Raw genomic sequence first — 21,774 nt, 5'->3', positions numbered from 1 at the left:
AATCAGAAAATATTTGTATTTTTTTCATGAAAATGCTTCACTTTAAATCTATTAATGCATTATTTATGTGAAATACACTACATTCAATGAAAGTGCAGACTTCACTAAGCATTGATAGATATGACTATCATGGTCAAGATTCAGAACATTTTAAACAGCTCCAAAAGTTTCCCTATGTCCTTTTGCAGTTTGTCTAACTATCCCCTGTTCTATTCAATGACTTATCTTCTTACTACTACTGGAATTTTCTATTTTACATAAGAGAAATAACAAAATATACATCCTTTTGTATGGGAATGCATTATCTGATACCAAAGTATTAGATGAAAATATACAAGAAAAGAAAATTACATACCGGTATCTCTGACAAATACTGCCGTGAGAGTCAAGAAAATACTAGCAAACAAAATTCAACAGCACATTAAAAGAATTATACATCATGATTAAGGAGATTAATACCTGGGATACAAGGATTTCAAAAATTACTAAAGTCAGTAAATGTGTAACTTTGGTGAATGAAGAACAAAAATCATATCACCTGAATGATACAGAAAATGTATTTGACAAAATTCAATATTCCTTCATGGAAAAAAATCTCAACAAACTAGAAACAAAAGAAAATCACCTCAGTATAATAAAGGTCACAAACAGAAAGTACAATAATTGATTGTGTAAAAACAGAAAGCTTTTCCTCCAGGATCAGACCAAGGCAAGAATGGCTACTGCAACCACTTCTATTCTACATAGTACTGGCAATCCTTTCCAAAGCAATTAGGCAAGGAAAAAAACAAGGCATCCAACTGGAAAGGAAGAATAAACTCACTTCTGCTCAGAGAGGACATGATTTCATAAGTAGAAAATCCTAGAAAGTCTACCAAAAATTGTAGAATACAAATTTAACACTTAAAAGAATGTTGCATTTATAAATAATAACAATGAACTATCTGAAAAAAAAAAATCCCACTTAATGCAGGCACCAGGAGCTCATACCTGTAATCCTAGCTAACTCAGGAGGCTGAGATCTGAGGATCTTGATTCAAAGCCAGCCTGACTGGGAAGTCCATGAGACTCCTATCTCCAATTAACTACCACAAAGCTAGAAGTGGAGGGAGCTGTGGCTCAAGTGGTAGAACACTAACCTTAAGCTAAAAAGCTCAGGGACAGTGTCCAGACCCTGAATACAAGCCCTAGGACCACTCTCACCCCCAAGAAAGAGGTAGTTTTCACATTGATTAAGATGACTGTCCCCCCCCCCCCATACAAACACACACAAAAAACAGAAAACACGTGTTGGCAGGATGATAAATGGTATGCCCACTGTGGAAACTGGAATGAGGATTCCCTCCCAAACTTAAAACTATTATTATGACCCAACAATGACTTCTGCACACACACACACACACACACACACACACACACATACATATATGCCCATATATACATAAATACATATCCTGAAAAATTAAAAAAATCTCACAATTATCTGCACACTCATGTTCAACTGCAGCACTGTTTACACAGCTGTGAACACAATCTAATATTCACTGGTTGGTAAGCAAATAAAGACAACACAGTATATAGGAAACTGAAACATGTTTTATCTAGGTGCTTACAGGGAAGGGAGCCAGATGAATGAAGAGAGGGAACGTGGTGAATATAGTCATACTCAATGTGAACCAGGTAAACTGTGAGGAGGAGTGGGAATGGAACAGATGGGAGAAAATGATGGGAATGGTGTACTGACCAAGATGCATTGAACTCATAAACTGACATGTCATATTGAAATGCCTTTGTACAACTACTTACGGATAACTAAATTAAATTTTAAAAGGAAAACATGATATTTAATATTCACCTTGTAAACAGGAAATTCTGTCACGTGTGATACCATTGGAACTTTAAGGAAATATGTTAAATGAAATATACAACTATAAGAAAACAAAAGTATATAATGTTCATCATTTGAGATATCTAGAATAGTAAGAACCATGGAAACAGGTGAATTGTCACTGCTAGGAGATCAGATTTGTTCAAAAGATCTAGAATTTAAAGTCATACAAAAATAAAAGTACTAGAGATTTGTGGCCCAATAATGTGAATAGAAAATATTGTAATTATAAGTCTTGGAGGGAAGGTGTAAGAAAAATGAGGGAGGAGATAACAAGTTTAATAAGAAATGTACTTACTACCTTACTGTAACCCCTCTGAAGATCACCTTGACAATAAAATTAAACTTAAAAGCAAAGATATTTTAAAAGGCTTTATATAAAGAGCTGGGTATTGGTAGCTTACACTTGTAATCTTAACTAGTCACAAGACTGAAATCTGAAAGTAACTATTTGAAACTAGTGTGGGCAGGAAAGTCCATGAGACTCTTATCTCCAATTAACCACCAAAAATCTGCAAGTGGAGTTTAGCTCAAGTGGCAGAGCACTAGCCTTGAACAAAAAAGCTCAGAGATAGCATCCAGAGACAGCGTCCAGGCCTGAGTTCAAACTTCAGGACTGGAACCGATGCGCTCATGTGTATGTGCACACACACACAAGCGCATGATTGTGCACACACACACTCATATAAATAGGAATAGTTCAGAAAAATTAGGGTATAGATTAGGGAATCAAAAAGACAGGGTAGGGGCTGGGGATATAGCCTAGTGGCAAGAGTGCCTGCCTCGGATACACGAGGCCCTAGGTTTGATTCCCCAGCACCACATATACAGAAAACGGCCAGAAGCGGCGCTGTGGCTCAAGTGGCAGAGTGCTAGCCTTGAGCGGGAAGAAGCCAGGGACAGTGCTCAGGCCCTGAGTCCAAGGCCCAGGACTGGCCAAAAAAAAAAAAAAAAAAAAAAAAAAAGACAGGGTAAATTATTTACCCTGCCTTAGCAAATCTAAATACTCTTCACATGCTATAACATCTTTATACTTAATTCCATAATCCAAAGATATGGTTATTTAGAAAATTATCATTATATGGTAAAAGAAGTTTCTAAAATCTGAATTATTAATCATATAAGGTTCCAAAACACTGTGATGTGATCCCAATCATTTCAGGTACCAAATATATACTAACACTTTCAATAATGGTGTAGTATAAATATGGTACTCGATTGTTCTTAAATCAGCATCTACTTTATGATACTGCAAGAAGACTAAAATCTACTGTCATATTATCATGCACTTATATATGTATAAAAAGTGATCCATAATCTTAGCTGAAAATATTTTTGAAAAACTGATTCTGTAGAACATTATTTTCCATTTATTCTAAATAGCACAAGGTTTGCAAATGAAATGAAACCATGGAAACCAACTAAACCTATCATGAGCCACCAGATCAAAAGAACACAATGTACATTTACACGTCAACGCCTACTTTTAGCATAATCCTTCTCCAGTTCCTTTTCATCTTCCTTACACAGAACAAAAAAAGCTTGAACCAATTTTCAATATTCTTAAAATGTAAAAGGCCCCCCTATTACCTACTAAGATTCTTGCCTTACCAAAGAACTCTGGCTCACTTTAAAAGTCAAATTCACGTTCTGAGCTTCAATCAGGAATTACTGATACTTTTAATCATTAGAAACCAGTTTGATTTTTCATGAATTTTATCATTTTCTTCATACAATCTTCATTGTAATTTGTAATTGTTATAAGAATCTCTTGCTTAATAGAATCTTACCAAGATTCAACTTCAAAATCACAGTAAGTCTCCACCATAATTACAGAATTCAGGAGTCCCATTTTTTTAGTTAAATTTTGACAAGGTGATGTACAGAGGGGGTACAGTTACATAATAAGGTAGTGAGTACACTTCTTGTCTTGTTACACTCTCCCTCATTTTTCTTTCCCTTCCCTAGTTCAGATAAGCATATATGCAATATCCAGTGTACCAAAATCATATACGGTGACCACGGGGGTATGCCAAAGGAAATTCACCTAGTACATTAAACATAATAACAACAATAAAATCCTCAGGATTCCCATCTTAACATCTTTTCTGGTCCATCAACATTCAAACCGCATCCCAGGCACTGACACTAAATTCACAGAATCTGGCTCCAAATAGTCTTAAGCTATCCAGTCAGTAGCTAAAACTAAATAAGAAAGTGATTGAATTTGTGGAACAACAGCTGTTTCTTATATAACTACAAGTGAGGCAGACAATATAGCAAACCTCTGCAAAGACTTGAGATCCTGTTTGCTGATTCTATTAACGCATCTCCTACTAATTATCATTTGGAAATGAATGTAATCTACATGAAATGACATAGAAACAGATGTGTACTATTTAATTGGCCAGTTTCTAGGATAAATAATTGTGAATGGCATTATATCTAAGGAATGGGTGGGGGGTAGAAAAATGCGGTGGGTAAAACTACAATTTATCAAAATATACTTTTTAATTTTTAAAAGTTTAATCACATTTGATGCTTTTATAATGATAGTATATAATAAAGGATATGTTTGTAAATATACTTAGAGAATTATTGCTATTTTCCTTAGTTATTAAAACTTAGCATATAATTGTTTTATTATTAGCTTACATTAGTTAAACAGAGGGGGGGTTTCCATTGTTACATTTCCACAGGTTTACAATAAATTCTGACCAGTCACACCACATCACTCACTGACTCTTTTCCCCTTCCCAAACAATTTCAACAGGTTTTCTTGTTCAATTTTCATAGATATGAACAATGTATTTTGACTCTATTCACTTTTTAAATGTACATTTTGTACATTAAAAATTACAATTGTACAAAATCACCACTGTACAACATGTACATTCAAAATTATTCACCCTCTATTATTCTTTTCCCTTTCCTATTCCCCATCTCCTCTTAAGTAGTTGTTCTCATGTTCTATGATTAGTCATACATACTCATGGACATGGACATATATGGATATATGGACATGTACCTATATCTATATATGTATGTCTCTTATGAGTGAAAACACAGTATTTTGCTTTTGAGCTTGGCTTGTCTCACTCAGTATGATGTACTCCAATCACATCCATTTCCTGCAAATTATATGATTCCACTTTTCTTTTGGCTGGGTAATATGCCATATACATACACATAAACACACATATACACATATTTGTATATACACATACCACATATTCTTTATCCGTTACACACATACATATACACATATATGTATACATATACATATGACATATTCTTTTTCCATTAGTTGGTTCTATTGCTTGGCTATTATGAACAGTGCTGAAATAAACATGGATCTGCAGGTGTCTTCCTGGTATATTGCTTTACTTTCCTGTATGACAAGGTCATGGGAATAATCTTTTTCTTAGTCTTTTGAGGAACCCACATACTAATTTTCATAGTGGTGTACTAGTTTATATTCCCACCAACAGTGTATAAGGATTCCTCTCAATCGCCCTCGCATCCTCCAAAGATTTGATGTTTGTTTTCTTGATGTCTGCCATTTTGAATAGAGATGGAATCTTAGTGTGGTTTAGTGTGCAATTCCTTTAAGGCTAAGGATATTGAGTATTTCTTTGTGTATTATTAACCATTTGTATTTCTTCTTATAAAATCTTCTCTTCACTTTGCCTATTAGTTGAATTTTTTTTTTAAATTCTTTATATACTCTAGGTATTAATCTTTTACCTGTTAAATAGCTGGCAAAGATTTTCTTCCATTCTGTAGGCTGTCTTTTGGTTCTGGTAACTGTTTCTTTTGCTATGCAGAAATTCTAGTTTAATGAGGTCCCATTTGTCAATTCTTGATCTTATCCTATGGGTATCTGGAGTCCTATTCAGAAAAAATTTTTCCTGTACCTGTAACTTCCAGAGTTTTCTTATGTTTTTCTGTAGATTTATTTTCAGATCTTAGCTTGAGCTCTGGAGTCGTTTTGCACAGGGTGAGATAGAAGTCAGGTTGCGGTCTCCTATAGTTGGATGCTATTTTCCCAGTACAATGTCATAAAAAGGTTCCCTTTTCTCTACTGTATATTGTTTCTTTGTCAAAATTAGTTGGCTACAGCTATGTGATTTTAATTGCTGTGTCTTCTTTATAGCTCCACTGGTCTTCGGGTCTGTTTTCTGCCAGTTATCAAGCTATTTGTATTAGTATGGCTCAAGAGAATAATTTGAAATCGGGTATTGTGATATCTCCAGCAGAGTTCTTTTGATTTACAATTATTTTCGCTATAGGGGTCTGTTATGCTTCCACATGAATTCTTGGATTAATTTCTCTAATTCTGTGGGAAATGATATTGGGAGTTTGATTTGGATTGCACTGAATCTATGGATTGCTCTCAGCAATCACCATATTCGGCCAAATCATGAGCATGGGAGGTCTTTCCATCTTCAATTTCTCTGTTCAAGGTTTAATAATTTTCACTGTACAAGTCTTTCTTTCACTTTCTTAGTTAATACCAACTTTTCGGAGCTGCTGTAAATGTAACTCCCTAATTTCCTTCTCAGACTATTCATTGCTAGTATATAGAAAAACTACTGATTTTTTAGTATTAATTTTGCATCCTGCTACCTGCCCAAAGGTTCTAGAAGTGTTTTGGGGGAGTCTATATAGTCAGTTAATTACAGGATTATATCATCAACGAGTAGGGATAACTTATTTCTTCTTTTCCTATTTGAATTCTTTTTTAATTTTTATTATTATTTTTTTTTGCCAGTCCTGGGCCTTGGATTCAGGGCCTAAGCACTGTCCCTGAGCTTCTTTTTTTGCTCAAGGCTATCACTCTGCCACTTGAGCCACAGTGCCACTTCTGGCCTTTTCTATATATGTGGTGCTGAGGAGTCGAACCCAGGGCTTCATGTATATGAGGCAAGCACTCTTGCCACTAGGCCATATTCCCAGGACTCCTATTTGAATTCTTTTTATTTCTTTTGCCTCTCCTGTTGCTCAGGGTAGGAATTCTAAAGCAATACTGAATAAGAATGAGGAGAGTAGCCATTCTTGTCTTGTTCCTAAACTTCAGTAGAAATTATTCCATTTTTTTTGTCATTTAACACATTGTTAGCTATAGGTTTGGCATAACTATAGCCTTTATTAAGTTCCAGTACATCCCTTATATTCCTAGATTCTTCAGAGCTTTTACTCTAAAAAGGATGTAAAATTCTGTCAAGTTTTTTCTGCAGCAATTGAGATGATTGTATGATTTTATTTTTTGTCCTGTTTTGTAATGTATTACATTTATTGATTTACATATATTGAACCATCCTTGAATCTCCGAGATGAAACCAAGGTGATTATTGTATATGATCTTTTTTGATGTGTTACTGCATTTAGTTTGCAAGAATTTTATTGAGATTTTTTGTATCAATGTTGAGATTGACTTATAATTTTTCCCTTGTGTTATATTCTTCAAGAACCATTGGAGTCACAATAATAGATGTGAAAACAAAGAGTTGTCTCAGCAAGGCAAAATTTACTTCTACAGAAGGATGTGCCATCAACCAGAAATGTGGCAATCAGGCAGACTGCTCCCTATTTATCCCTAACATAGCAGGCCCTAATCCTCAGCTCAAATTGGTTGAGCTCAGGTTCACAATCTAATTTGATGAGGGTAGGATGCATTTTACATACGGTGGCCATTAAAAGATACTGAAGACTAACAGAACACAAGCAATCTCAAAACATAACCACCGTGGGATATTTCTTGAACAATAAAGTGTCTTCTGAGCTGTGTCATAATCCTATCATGGAAAAACCAGTTAAGGCAAAACTTTTTATTTCAGAAGTCCTTCCTTATCCAAAGCCATTTCCTCCTCCCATTTCTTTACTTGCTGATACTGTCTTAGCAGAATACCAACAAGAACCAACACCAAGTCAAAGCAAGAATTTTTAAGCAACTCACTTTGATAGAAAAAACAGATTTTTCTTACACTTGGTTGCATCTTGTCATTGTATCTTGGTTAAACGAGTATAATAGCTGCTTTATAGAATAAATTCAGTAGCACTCTTTCCTTTTCTATCTTATGGAAAAGGCTGAGTAGTATTAGTGTTAGTAGTGCTTTGAAGGTATGATAGAATTTGGCTGCGAATCCATTTGGTCCTGGGCTTTTCTTTGTTGTGAGACTCTTTAGTACTGATTCAATTTTATTACTTGTTATTGTGTTGCTTAAGTAGCTTATATCCATTTGGTTCAGTTTTGGTGGGTCAAGTATATTTATCCATTTCTTGTAGATTTTCCAGCTTACTTGAGTACAGGTTTTCAAGTAAGTACTTCATTATCCTCTGAATCTTTTTGGTATTTGTTGTGATAAACCATTTTTCATCTCTAATTAAGTTGACTTGAGTCTCTCAGCTCTTTCTTCTGGTCAAATTAGCTCCAGGCTTGCCAATCTTATTTATTCCTCCAAAAAACAAGTTTTTGTTTCACTGGTTCTTTGTTTTGTTTTTTTAAGTTTCCAATTCATTAATTTCTGTGTTAATTTTTACTACTTCTCTACTATTTTGGGGGTTTGGTTTATTCCTGTTTTCTAGAAGTTTGAGTTGTATCATCTTTATTTGAGCACTGGTTTTGTTTCTGATGTAAGTATTCATGAGTACTTGACTTACGACTATGAGTACTTAGATCAAATAAGTAATCATGACTGTGAGTACTTACAAAACACTGCTTTTGCTATTCCTGAAAGTTCTGATAGAATGCTTTCATTTCCATTAGGTTTTAGGAACTTCTCTCCTTTTATTTCTTCAATGACTTACGGTCATTCAATAATGTGTTGTTTAGTCTCTAAGTATTTGAATATTTTCTCTAACATCTTTGGCTGCTGAGCTCTTCTTTAATTCCATTGTGGCCAGATATACTAGAACAAGTTTCATTCATTTCATTTTTGATCTGTTTTCTGAGACTTGTTATATGTCCTGGAATATGAAGTATTTTGGAAAAGGTTCCATGCACTGATGAGAATGTGTATTATACTGCTATTGGGTGAAATACTCTAGCTATCGTTAATTCCATTTGGACTATGGTACCATTTAATTCTAAAGTTTCTTTACTGATTTTTTTTGTTTAGATGTCCTATTTATTGGTGAGATTAGAAGAATGTAGTTAATGTGGTATCAGGTTATGATGCAGGGGACATGAAGTGAGTAGAGTTGAGTAGTATATACTCACACAAAAAGTCCAACAACACCAATATCCAAGAAAGAGAAAAACACACATATAAATTAAAAAACAAAAATGAGGGCTGGGAATGTGATAGAGAGCTTGCCAAGCACACATGAAGCCCTGGGTTTGATTTCTCAGTACTACATAAACAGAAAAGGCTAGAAATGGTGTTATAGCTCAAATGGCAAAGTACCAGCCTTGAGCGAATGAAACTCAGGAACATGCACCCAGGCCCTGAGCTCAAGCCCCAGGACTGGCCAAAAAAAAAAAAAAAGGAAAGCAAAAAGCATAAAACAAGACCATGTTGAGGTGAGCCAAGACCAGAGAAACAAATGGTGCATACTTTCTCTAATATGTGGAAGCTAGATCTAAAGACTGAAACATGATAAATTATATAGGACTCTAGGCATGCATACACAGTGAGAACACTCTTAGGAGAGGAATACCTATGTGCAGAATACCTATGTGCCTCTGATCATACAAAATAATATTTATCGAAATGAACTCCAGCAAATGGAAATAGAGGTCTTTTCTTGGATTTTGTTTTCTTTTCTTTTTGTCTTGTTTGTCCATTTGGGAGGGTAAAGGGAGGCACAGAAATGAAGGAACAAGGGGTGAACAAATACAGCAGTGGTACTTATAAACACTATGTAGGTAAGGATAGAAGAGAAAACTAGGAGAATACAAGGAAAAGGACGATGTTGTCCAAAAGGAAATGCATTCCTGAAATGACTTATGTAACCTTTATAATAACAATAAATTATTTTTTAAATGGAGGCTGCTTTTAATCTGGCATTTTGCTTCCAAATCTGTCACATTTTCTTGTTTTAGTTATCAAAATAATTATTCCTTCTCTTTCAAAGCTCTTCAAAGGCAGCAAGTCATAGCATGGAAGAATGACACAGAAACTAGGATTTATTAACATCGTTTTTAAAATGTACCTACAGAGCCAGGTACTAGTGGCTCACTCCTGTGATCCAACTCACAAAGCTGAGATGTGAGAATCATGGGTACCAAAAAGCCAGAAGTGGAGCTGTGGTTCAAGTGGTAGGACACAAACCTTGAGCAAAAGAGTCCAGGGACATTGCCCAGGCCCTAACCTCAAGCCTCAGGAACAGCATGGATGCCCCCCTTCCCACAGGCACATGTGCATGCATGTATCCACACACGTGCACACACACAGACACACAAAATATAAATGATCACAGAGTAATCTTAAAATGGAATTTTAGTTTAAATTACTGAACTTTAAATACATTTCATTTGCTTTTCTCTTGGGGGAGGTAGAATTATAAAATTGTTAGCCTTTAGAATTTGTTAGAATAATTCCATGCATGTACGTATGTATGTATGTATGTATGTATGTATGTATTTTTTTAGTTTCTCTGCTTGGTAAAATGACTATGTATTACTTTAAAATCTTAATTTTTTTACAAGTTTGTTCTTTTGTTATATTTTTGTTAGTTTATACAATGAACAGGATGATAAGCCAAAAATGGATTACATGTCTGCAATCCCAGCAGTCAGGAGACTAAGATAGGAGGAGTTTGAGTTCATGGCCAGCTTGGGAATGTCATTTCCTGATAAGAGTCCTTAAGTAGTATCCACAGAGCCCTGAGTTCAATCCCCAACGTGTGTGTGTGTGTGTGTGTGTGTGTGTGTGTGTGTGTTGAGAATTGTATGTTTCATTATTATTTTTGGCAAGGTATATTTCTTGGCTTTTTGTTCTTCAGTAAATTAAGCCTTGTTTACTCATTTGAAAAAGGCAGAAAATAGAATGTACTACATGGCTAATTCTGCATATAAACAGTTTTTCAACCTGTTTTCAGAAATTACAAGTCACAATTTATCGAGCCTGTCTAGTCTCTGAGGAAGTAAACAGGATCTGATCTGATACAACTTTAGTTCTTAAGAAACTCACATATGGTCACGGTTCACCTTAGGCATTTACCTCCAGCATGGAAGGTTACATGGATGACACACACACACAAAAAACACTTTGTAAATAGTGAGATACTTCATATATAAAGTATTTACTGTTAATTCCTGAAGTAGTAAATATTTGGTAGATGTTGGCTGTTATATTTATTAAGCAAATACATTAATTAAATTTCTAGATGTTCTAGATTTTTTAATGGAAGTAAATGAATATATTACTATTATATTCTGCAGTGGTATATGGATACTAAGAAATCTTAAAAAGAGAACATAGTATACTTCCTACTGCATTTCAAAATGGATGCAAAAGTCAGTTCTCTTTTGCAAAAAAAACCCCAAAACAACAACAACAGCTAGAGGATGATCCATTAATTGACACAAAAAGTACTTGAAAAAATACGTTTAATTCTTGACAATTTACCTTAAAATATAAAAACAAAAATATGTTGAAATCAGCTTAATACAAATGGCAAAAAGGATGTAGAAAAACTGAACCATTCTTTCACTGCTATAGGACTGCCAACAAGGTAGTCACATGAAAAAGCAATTGGGGAGGCAATATCAGAAAAGAGAAAGAAAAAAAAAAAAGCTGATGAATCCACATTCTTAAGTCCCTCCCCCAAGCAGTCTTTGAGGTTAATTGATCTAGAAAGGGTCTGAGGAGGAAAAAATGGAGAAAGGGTATTTTAGTTGACTTAACAGGAGAAGCCTGGTATATTTTCTTCCTTCTTTTCCACCCTCTAATCTCAGCCTTAACATTAATTTGTTAACCCAAACTGAAAAATCTCTCAAGAAGCTCTGTATAATCAGTCTTCAGTTTTCTCTCCTTGTGAAAAAGGGGATCTGTTCATTAAAAGGTTGCTTAGTGATCATAAAGACTGAAGCAAGAAACCGAATCAAGTATAGTTCACTGAGATTCCATGTGATCCACAGAGTCACACAAGCTTAAAACCTACAGGTTCTGAGAAGCGCTTGATCCAGAAAATTATATTTAACAAAAATCATATTCATTTCCAGGCTAGAGGCAGCAGCAGTGCCAGTGCTGCAGCCCCTCCCCCATAGACCCTGCAAGGATTCTCAGACACTGTCCATGCTGACCAACCCTTCTTCTGACCAACTAAACATGTTGAAAGATTCCAATTATAGTCACAACTTCATATGCAAAGTTAAAAAACACTGAGTTTCATTTTGATCTAAGGTTTGTAGCTAATGTCCTCATTTTGTCTAAAAGAAAAATAACACTGGGGCTGGGGATATGGCCTAGTGGCAAGAGTGCCTGCCTCGGATACACGAGGCCCTAGGTTCGATTCCCCAGCACCACATATACAGAAAACGGCCAGAAGCGGCGCTGTGGCTCAAGTGGCAGAGTGCTAGCCTTGAGAGGGAAGAAGCCAGGGACAGTGCTCAGGCCCTGAGTCCAAGGCCCAGAACTGGCCAAAAAAAAAAAAAAAAAAAAAAGAAAGAAAAATAACACTACTGATTTTTTATTGTAAAATTATATATGAAATCAGGCAACTTAAAAGGTACAAAGAAGCTGGGTGGCTTCTTGTAATCCTAGCTACTTAGGAGGTTGAGATCTAAGGATTGCAGTTTGAAGCCAGCCTGAGAATGAAACTCTAAGAGACTCTTATCTACACTAAACTACCAAAAAAGGTGTAAATGGAGCTGGTTCACATGGGTAGAGGGATAGCCTTGAGCAAAAGGAGCTCAAGGACAGCAACCTAGCCGAGTTCAAGCTCCAGGACTTATTTGTTCTCTCCCTCCACAAAAGTACAGAGAAATAAAAATCATCTTAACACTCAGATAAATACTGAACATTCAGATTATTGTTTTCAGATAATTCTCTACTTATAATATGAAATTATAGATACATAATTTTATGTAAGCAATGTGATACTGTTCTGTATAATGCTTAGTTTTCAGATTTAGTCTATATATGTTTAAAATTAATCAAATAAGAAATGTAATCTGTCCAAACATAGTTTTTCCAGTTTTCAAACTTACTGTTCTCCTATTATATAAAAACTTCTAATCTTATCTTGATGCATAAAATTATCAAGGAAGTATAGCACTGTGATTGTCAGGCATTCTCTGGAATATGTCCAAATCTATCCAGGGAATGTCCAGAGCCAGCATCCAGGGTTATCAAGATTCTTGTATATATGCCATCCTTAGAGAAGCTAAAATGAGTTAAAAGAAATATGTCTGTAGTCATCAAATTTGGATTTAATGATATCTTCTTAAAGTCAGTCCTTTAAAATTTATAGGCCATCAAAAAACCCTTTTAAAGATCATTTCTCCATAATCAAAGAAAACTGACTACTGATCATCTAGGCCCGAAATTCCATCTCCAGTACCACAATAACAAAAACAAAAGTAAACATTTAGGGTGGGGTAAAATGCTTACCTAACACAAATGAAGCTGTAGATTCTATCCCCAGCATTGTCAACATAGTAATAATTTTGGTAAAACTCATTTACCACAACCCTTTCCATTCACCATTCTTACAGTGACCTAGATTGTAACTATCACTGCCTTCTACTCCATTTTTGGTAATTTGTATTTCCTACAGATAAAATCTAAACTCTTAAACTTCAACTTCCAGGCTTTCCTAGAATACTTACTGCTAAAATTTCCTTCACCCCCCATCCACCTAGCAGCCTGCCACAGACCAAAAAAGCTCCAAGTACATTACTTTTAGTAAGAGGTTGACCAGGACTAAACGATTTGAAGAACTGCAATATGATTGATGATCTTCATGGCCCAACATTGAAATGATCTTAATGGTTACAGTCTAACATGCAGTTCTAGCCATGCTTCTTCACTAGCTGGTATTTATTTCCCTCTCTTTCTTTCAACTTTCCTCCTTGGTTTACCTAAGAAAAGAGAAACAGATTTTATTTGCTCCTTCAGTCTTTTTCCCAAAGTCATTTTTCAGTACTAGAAGCAGGTACTATTTAGACAAGCAAACAGAATCTGCCATGTCCCCCAGACTGGCTTAGTAGTTGAAAAGGGCAACCTGCACTGGTTTTCTCAAGCTAAAGGGAAAGAGGCATGCTGTATAAGAAAGGGATAGTTTCCTGGTACTTTCTTGCCAAGTACAAACAGGAAGCATACATCTCATACTAGCCTGACAAGCTACCTCTGACCCCAAGGAAAACAGCTATCAACTGAAGCTGATGATCACAGTACTTCCCATCACTGGGGTGTTAATCATCCATGGTATTAAAACTACAATCCAATTAACTCAGGAGGCTGAGAGTTAGAAGATCGCAGTTCAAAGTCAGTTTGAGCAGAAAAGCTCTTGAGACTACATCTTCAAAATAGCCAGCAAAAATCCAGGCTGGAAGCATGGCCCAAGTGATAGCATGCTAGCTGAGCAAGCAAGGCACTGAGTTCAAACCCTAGTAAGGAAGGAAAATGTTTGTTTGTTTTTTTTTAGTTATTTATAATGTGAGGTATTTCTATAAGTAGCTTAGGTTTAAGCCCACAGAGTTTACTTCTTTTGTGTATTAGGTAATATTAACAGCTGAAAGCATCTCAATGACTGAGAATATAATTCTTAAAAGTGGGACAATAAATTTTAAAATGGTCTCTTGAGAAATACTATTATTTTTCAAATCAGAAAATAAAACTTAAAGCTAAGTATATATAATAAGCCAGGCAACTGGAATCCATGTTTGTCAAAATCTGAAGTTGCTACTATGGCTTTATTTCCAAAGTTCTAACGAGACAGCAGGTAACTGCAACTACTTTGTGACTCACTTTAGAATCTCAATTCCTTGTTCTCTTGGATCTTCCTCTTCTCTTTTCAATTTACATATCACATTGAAAGGATCCTGTTTAGATAGCTAGTATTTTAAATGTTTCTTCTAGTTTATTTCTGACTTTTGTAAAATACATAACCAAGGTTTTATTTTTCCTTAATAAAAATGTATTAACCCAGCAGCTTCAGCCCACATGAAAAGGACTATTTTATATCAAAGGAAATTAACATTGAGAGAGCCCAATGATATATCTAAGTAATGCAAAACTATAGCTCCACACCATATTAAATGTGTAATGTTTTTTGAGTATTCTCAAGAAAATTCTTAATATAGTGTGTCCTATATTAAATGGATGACATAGAAGAAACAATAGCAAGAACCTAACATTCAGCTATATTTGACCTATTTACATGTTTTATTCTTTTAAAGTAAATAGCCATAAGATTAAAATGTTACTAACAAATCAGTGGAGATAATAAAAGCCTTCTTGCATTTATAGCAGATGGGTTTACCAACAGATGAGAAATAGCAGTGGGCTGGGATGTAGCTCAGTGGAAGAGTGCTTGCCTAGCATGTGCGAAGCATTGGGTTTGAGCTTCAGCACTGTCAAAAAATAATATAGAACTAATGAACTAGAAGAAGACAGTAGATGGCAGGTCAATATAAAATATCCAAACTGGAGGTGGGAGGGTTGGTTTGGGAGAAGCACAGGTGTGGTGATGAATCCCTATAATCCCATATACTTAGGAAGCAGAGATTGGGTGAATCACGGTTGTTAAGTTCACCAGGCTGGGCCGGGGCTGGGGGGAGACACATCCCATCACAACAAATAAGCTACATTTGGTGTTTCTCACTTACAATTCTATATATATATATAGGAGGTGGAAGAATGAGGTATGGGGTTCTGAGGTGAGCCCCTTACAAAGATGTGAGACTCTATTAAAAAATATAACTAAAATAATGCAAAAAGAATTGAGGTGAAAGAAAAAGAATTGTTCTTTTGTAATGTGATGTTCCAAATGGAATATGAGTACTCCATCCCTTTCAAACACTTGGTAATTTCAATTCTAGTGATCATTATTCGCTATCAGTTATTTTCATTATGCTGATTTTTGGTGATCCAATCTCAGTCCCTTCACACTTCCCTCTCCTCATCATGCTGACAGACGGGCTACTCTCAGGAGAGTATATTTCCAGATTTGTGGTAATAACTAAGATTGATCAATGTGAGTGTTCACATTGGCCTCAATGTTCTATGTAGCACATGACTACTTCAGGTAGTCTAGGGACTACAACCTTCAATGAGGGATGAAAGTTTTTCACAGAACTATGGAAGAAATGAGCTTTCCTTAACTCAGGCTACATTAAAATCTGGGGATATGAACCAAAAGAATAAGACTATCAGGTTTGGAGTCCAGCTGGCAGGTATGTTAAGATTAGTAATGATCCAAATATAGCTTCACTGAACAGAGAACAGGTTAAGATTATAAAAAAAAAAACAACAAAAAATATTGTCTGAGGATCACACAAAAGTTCTAATTCTAAATGTTAATGAATTTATTCATGCAGAACTGTATACAAGAGAACATTGCTCTTTTTTAATTTCATTTGTATTCAGACATAGGTTCTAAATGGACACTGTCTGTACCAGTGTAATAGTTGTAAACCTATTTTTTTAAAAAGAGAGACTTCTTAATTTTAGAGCCCTTGGTTAACACAGTAAATGCATTAAGAACAATTACAACTATCTACTAGACAGCATGCTTATCCACAAATGTATTATGTGATATTTTGATAGCTAAATAAATTGATCTGAACTGGAAAATCATCAGCTAAAGGGGAAGTATCAGATGAGAAATGTATATATGTATATATATATATATACACATACATATGTATATATCAGTATATCTCCTAATACACATTCTGATTAGTACTACTCTGCCATACATCTAGTTTAAAACAAGGAAAACATTAACTACAATTTAACAATAAATTACTCATAATGTATACTCACAAATTTCTCTCCCACACATGTGTAGCACCCTTTACAATTTTTCTTGCAAGTAACAGTTTCATGGTGATTTACAATAACACAAGAAAGGTTATATCAGGAATGAGAATCTGGCTTAGTGGTAGAGTGCTTGCCTAGCATACATGAAGCCCTGGGTTTGATTCCTTAGTAACACAAAAACAGAAAAAGCAGGAAATGGCTCTGTGGCTCAATTGGTAGAGTGCTAGCATTGAGCAAAAGAAGTTCAGGGTCAGTGCTTAAGCCCTGAGTTCAAAACCCAGGACTGGCCCCTAACCGCCCCCCTAGGGGGAGAGAGAGAGAGAGAGAGAGAGAGAGAGAGAGAGAGAGAGAGAGAGAGAGAGAGAGAGAGAGAGAGAATAAAGGTTATATGTGATCCCCAAACCTATGAATCAAAAATACTCCCTACAATCTAATGTTAGCTATTCATTACTTTCAACCTTAAGATTTACTGGGCAATGTAGATGAAAATGATTGTAAATCTAAAGTCATGGGCAGAATGAAAAAGAGAAAGAGGGTAAGAAGAAGGAGAAAGACTGTGGAAGATCTGGTACAACTTTACTCCAAACTAAATTCTTGCCCCTCAAATATTGCTGGTGTCAGCTAGGTAAAGCTGAATGACAATTATGTCATGAGAAACCATATGGTGCAGAAAAGAGTATCTGAACTTCACAGTGAGGCAAAATTAAGTTCAAACTAAAGTTCTGTATTTTCTGTGTGACTTTAAAGATAGAATAAACTGCAATCATGAAGAAGAGTATACTGTGCAGATTTCTGTCTGCCAAGTTCCCTTCTTACTTCTTCCTTCTTCTGATACAGAGGCTTTCATATAAACGCTTATTTATCCTAGATAATCAGATACCAGACTATTTGGAAATGCAGTGGTACAGAATTGTAGTGGAAAATGTTAGGAGTAAAAAGATAAATCAGTTTCAAGAAAGTATGTGATCAGCCCCATGTCAGTCTTCTACTTCAAACAGTTGCAAAAAAAGTAGTTATTTAGATTACCAAAGTAAGTATACCCCCTGTACACCATTATTTAAACCTGTAAAGTAAAACCTGTATTAGTAAATTAAGTAACTGAGAGGGAATTTATATTTTATTAATTTTTCGTGAAAAGTAAGTTTTCACAAATTCCCATGACAAGTTTTATTCTGTAAGAATGCAAAATGATTCAAATTTTGGTATGAAATAAAACTAAATGATATCATGTATTTATCACAAAAATTATTATTAAATCTTGTGGACATGAATGAAGTCCCTGCTCATCCACATTAGTGGTAGGAGAAGGATTTAGACATATTAGTCCTAAGCACTAACATCAACTTTTTATCTGTGGCAACCAAAGGAAATGTTACTTCTTTGACCACTTCCTTAGGAAGTTGGTATACTAAAGTCTTTTACAAAGAAGTATGTAAATGAATGAACAAACAAAGACTTACTCTAAGTCTTTGGAAAGACAGAAATATAGAATTATGAAAATGATAGACTCTGAAGCCAGACTATTTAAATACCAGCTGTACAATTTATTCAGTGTGAGACTGTCATGTTATTCAACCTCCAGGACCTCAGTTTCATAAATAAAGTAACAATAATAATGGTACACAGAGTTACCATGCAGATTAAATGAGGTTAGAGGCCTGGCATGGGATAAGTCCAATGCATAGGTGCACTATTGTGACTAGTGCATTATTATTGAGTTGTTAGTATAGTGTTCATGGAAATACTTGTTTCTGATCACTATACTATAAGCTCAGAAGAGCCAAAACACTAGGCAAACTTCAGCTGGTATCATGAAAGGTCTCAAGCTACTTCCACCAAAATCCAACCTAAGAAAAACTCATTAGCTTTATGAGTTACAAAGAAATTTCTTTAAGCCACTTTTTTAAATTCAAGAGATACATAGAAGCTGACATAGAAAGACTAGGAGGAGAGAAAGGAAAGGTGGGAATGGAAGAAAGCAGCTACAACAAAAATGTTTTAAAAGTGTTTTAATTCTTAATTACTGAGTGCTACCACTCACAGGGAATTTTTAAAGGGTCTCAAAGCTATTAAAATGGTAATTGGGCTCCAAGAAAACAAGAATCAATTCAATTACATGCTGGATGCTTTTAAATTTTAAAGCTCTCTATTAAGAAGGTTTAAATAAAGTGTAGTTATAAGTGAAGGTCCATGACCAACCTTAAAGCCAAAGTGTAGGTCCCAGGCTGCCGCTGACTCTCCCGAATGAGGTAGCTCCCCTCAGCCACACTCAAGAGCTGGTCAGATGCTTCTCTAGAAATCATGCCGTGAAATCTATGAAAGAAAATCAATTCAGAACTGTGTGCTTTCCACAATTCTCCCCTTAAACAACCCCCACCATCTTCTGTTGTTTGCTAGAAAAACATACCACATAATCAAAGAAAAGCACTTGGGCTTAACTATGCTTGTATTTCTCAGGGCCTGGCCCAAGGCCAGTTTCTCTGTATAATAAGGACAGCATCAGAAAAGCTATTGAATCCAGTTACCAGAGATAAAATCAAAATTTACATCCATCTGAAGGATCACTTAGGCAAAGAATCCTTTACTTCCTTTCTTATATAGTCCTTTGAACACATGTACTTGCTAAAATCTACATAATAAGTCTCATTTCTCCAAAATTTTGGCTCAGAATCGATGCTGGAAATTTTCCAGGTCCCTAGGTTGTCTTTAATTGGCGTGATTGCCCAATAATGTGCATAATCTGCATTATTAAATACTTAAACTACAAGCAAAAAACTGCAATACTAGCTTTCATTCTCTATCAAATCTTACCTTTGATTAACAAAGAAAAGAGTAAGCAACACATTTTTACACAAACAGGTTGATCTATAACAATTTGACACCAATCATTAAAAAAGAAAAAATCCATGGTGAAAATGATTATCATCTTATATTTGTATGGTGATTTACAACTCATAAAGAATGCACATATATCACAACCTCAAAGATATGAAGGCATACAGGACATACTACCCCAAAATATGCTGCTTTGGTGTATTATTTTGAGCTGAAAGCATCTGAAAAAACAGCCAATGCAAATGTCTTTCTCTATTTCTCTTTTCTACCTAAAGATAAAGCCTCCAAAGAACACATCTCCTATTTATTCTTCTAAGGGACTATTCATGTTTCCTAAAAATCACTTGCTGTCCTCTAAACACATTCCCTACCATTCTCACATTGACTCAGTATATAAACTCTCAAATCTCACTGAGTATTCCATTTCTTTTACCTGTAATACCCTTCTGTACATTATTTCATCAAATAACACATGTATGTAACTTTGTTTCTTGTCCATCTGTCTACTAGTTTATTTTTTTTTTATTTTTATTTTTTTTTTTGCCAGTCCTGGGCCTTGGACTCAGGGCCTGAGCACTGTCCCTGGCTTCTTCCCGCTCAAGGCTAGCACTCTGCCGCTTGAGCCACAGCGCCGCTTCTGGCCGTTTTCTGTATATGTGGTGCTGGGGAATCGAACCTAGGGCCTCGTGTATCCGAGGCAGGCACTCTTGCCACTAGGCCATATCCCCAGCCCTACTAGTTTATTTTTGACTCAGCTATCTAACCCAGAAGGGTAGGGAAATCTTTCTCCCCTAAAATAACATACTAACTCACTGCTCAAAAAAAAAAAAAAACCCAACAAAAAAACTTGGCAGCTTTATAAGAAATAGTCACTTGATTTTACAATGATAAATTGTAAAGGCCCTAAAATGACCATTAGTAATTTTGGAACTTTACCAGGTAGAACAAAGTGACAACGTGAAGTTTCTCATCATGGGCAGAGTGAAGGTTCTCTGAACAGTCTTAAAACAGTTCCTGGGGCTGGGTATATAGCCTAGTGGCAAGAGTGCCTGCCTCGGATACACGAGGCCCTAGGTTCGATTCCCCAGCACCACATATACAGAAAATGGCCAGAAGCGGCGCTGTGGCTCAAGTGGCAGAGTGCTAGCCTTGAGCGGGAAGAAGCCAGGGTCAGTGCTCAGGCCCTGAGTCCAAGGCCCAGGACTGGCCAAAAAAAAAACAAAAACAAAAACAAAAAAACAAACAAACAGTTCCTGGCAGAACAGTATGGAGTTTCCTCAAAAAGCTCAGCATAGACATACCCTATGACCCAGCCATACCACCCTAGGCATCTACCCTGAACAACAGGTCTCAGGATATCATAAAGACATCTGCACATCCATGTTTATCGCTGCACAATTCACAATAGCCAAAATATGAAGACAACCCAGAAGCCTCACTACAGATGAATGGATACAAAAAATGTGGTACCTATATACAATGGAATACTACATAGTGATTAGAAATGACAAAATACTGGTATTCGCAGGGAAACGGTCAGAACTTGAACAAATAATGTTGAACAAGATAAGCCTAGAACACAGAGAACAAAGGGGCATGGTCTCCTTGATGACTGTTAGGGTAGCGGGGACAGTAGAGACCAGGTCTGCGAAACAAAAAGCTTCTTTTCAAATGGTATTTCCACAGGTTTGGGTCAGCGACCTTACATTATGTATAAGCAAAAACAATTCCAAAAGAAGGATACAGGAGGATTCTATTGTTGATGTTACATTTAAAGTTCTAGGTGAATTTCCTTTGGCGTACACTACGTGGTTACTGTATATGATTTTGGTACACTGGGTATTGTATATATGCCTACCTGATCTAGGGAAGGGAAAGAAAAAAAAGGTGTAAGATATTACAAGAAAAGTACTCACTGCCTTATTATGTAACTGTACCCCTTTTGCACAACACCTTGTCAACAAAATTTAATTAATAAAAAAAAATTTAGGTGGTAGAAAAAAACACAACAACAGTTCCTAGCAGTTATGTTCAAATCATGACAATCAGAACATGTAGTGTCAGTCACAATAGGCAACTAAATTTTTCATCCCCACGAATTTTTCAATTTTTCAA

At 35.7% G+C, this 21,774-nt stretch overlaps 1 protein-coding gene across 1 annotated transcript in view; it reads right to left on the bottom strand.

The window, feature by feature from the left end:
• Nucleotides 1-21,774, bottom strand: part of Chn1 (chimerin 1) — a 159,155-nt gene that overhangs the window by 77,840 nt on the left and 59,541 nt on the right. The window contains exon 6 of the mRNA XM_048345212.1: nucleotides 19,024-19,137. Within this exon, the coding sequence (XP_048201169.1) occupies nucleotides 19,024-19,137 (114 nt within the window). The remainder of the gene's footprint in view (nucleotides 1-19,023; nucleotides 19,138-21,774) is intronic.

Source organism: Perognathus longimembris, chromosome 4 (assembly GCF_023159225.1).
Source record: "Perognathus longimembris pacificus isolate PPM17 chromosome 4, ASM2315922v1, whole genome shotgun sequence".
NCBI classification, from domain to species: Eukaryota; Metazoa; Chordata; class Mammalia; order Rodentia; family Heteromyidae; genus Perognathus; species Perognathus longimembris.
Note: the sequence above shows the minus strand (reverse complement) of the source record. Positions and strands in the feature narration are given on the sequence as shown.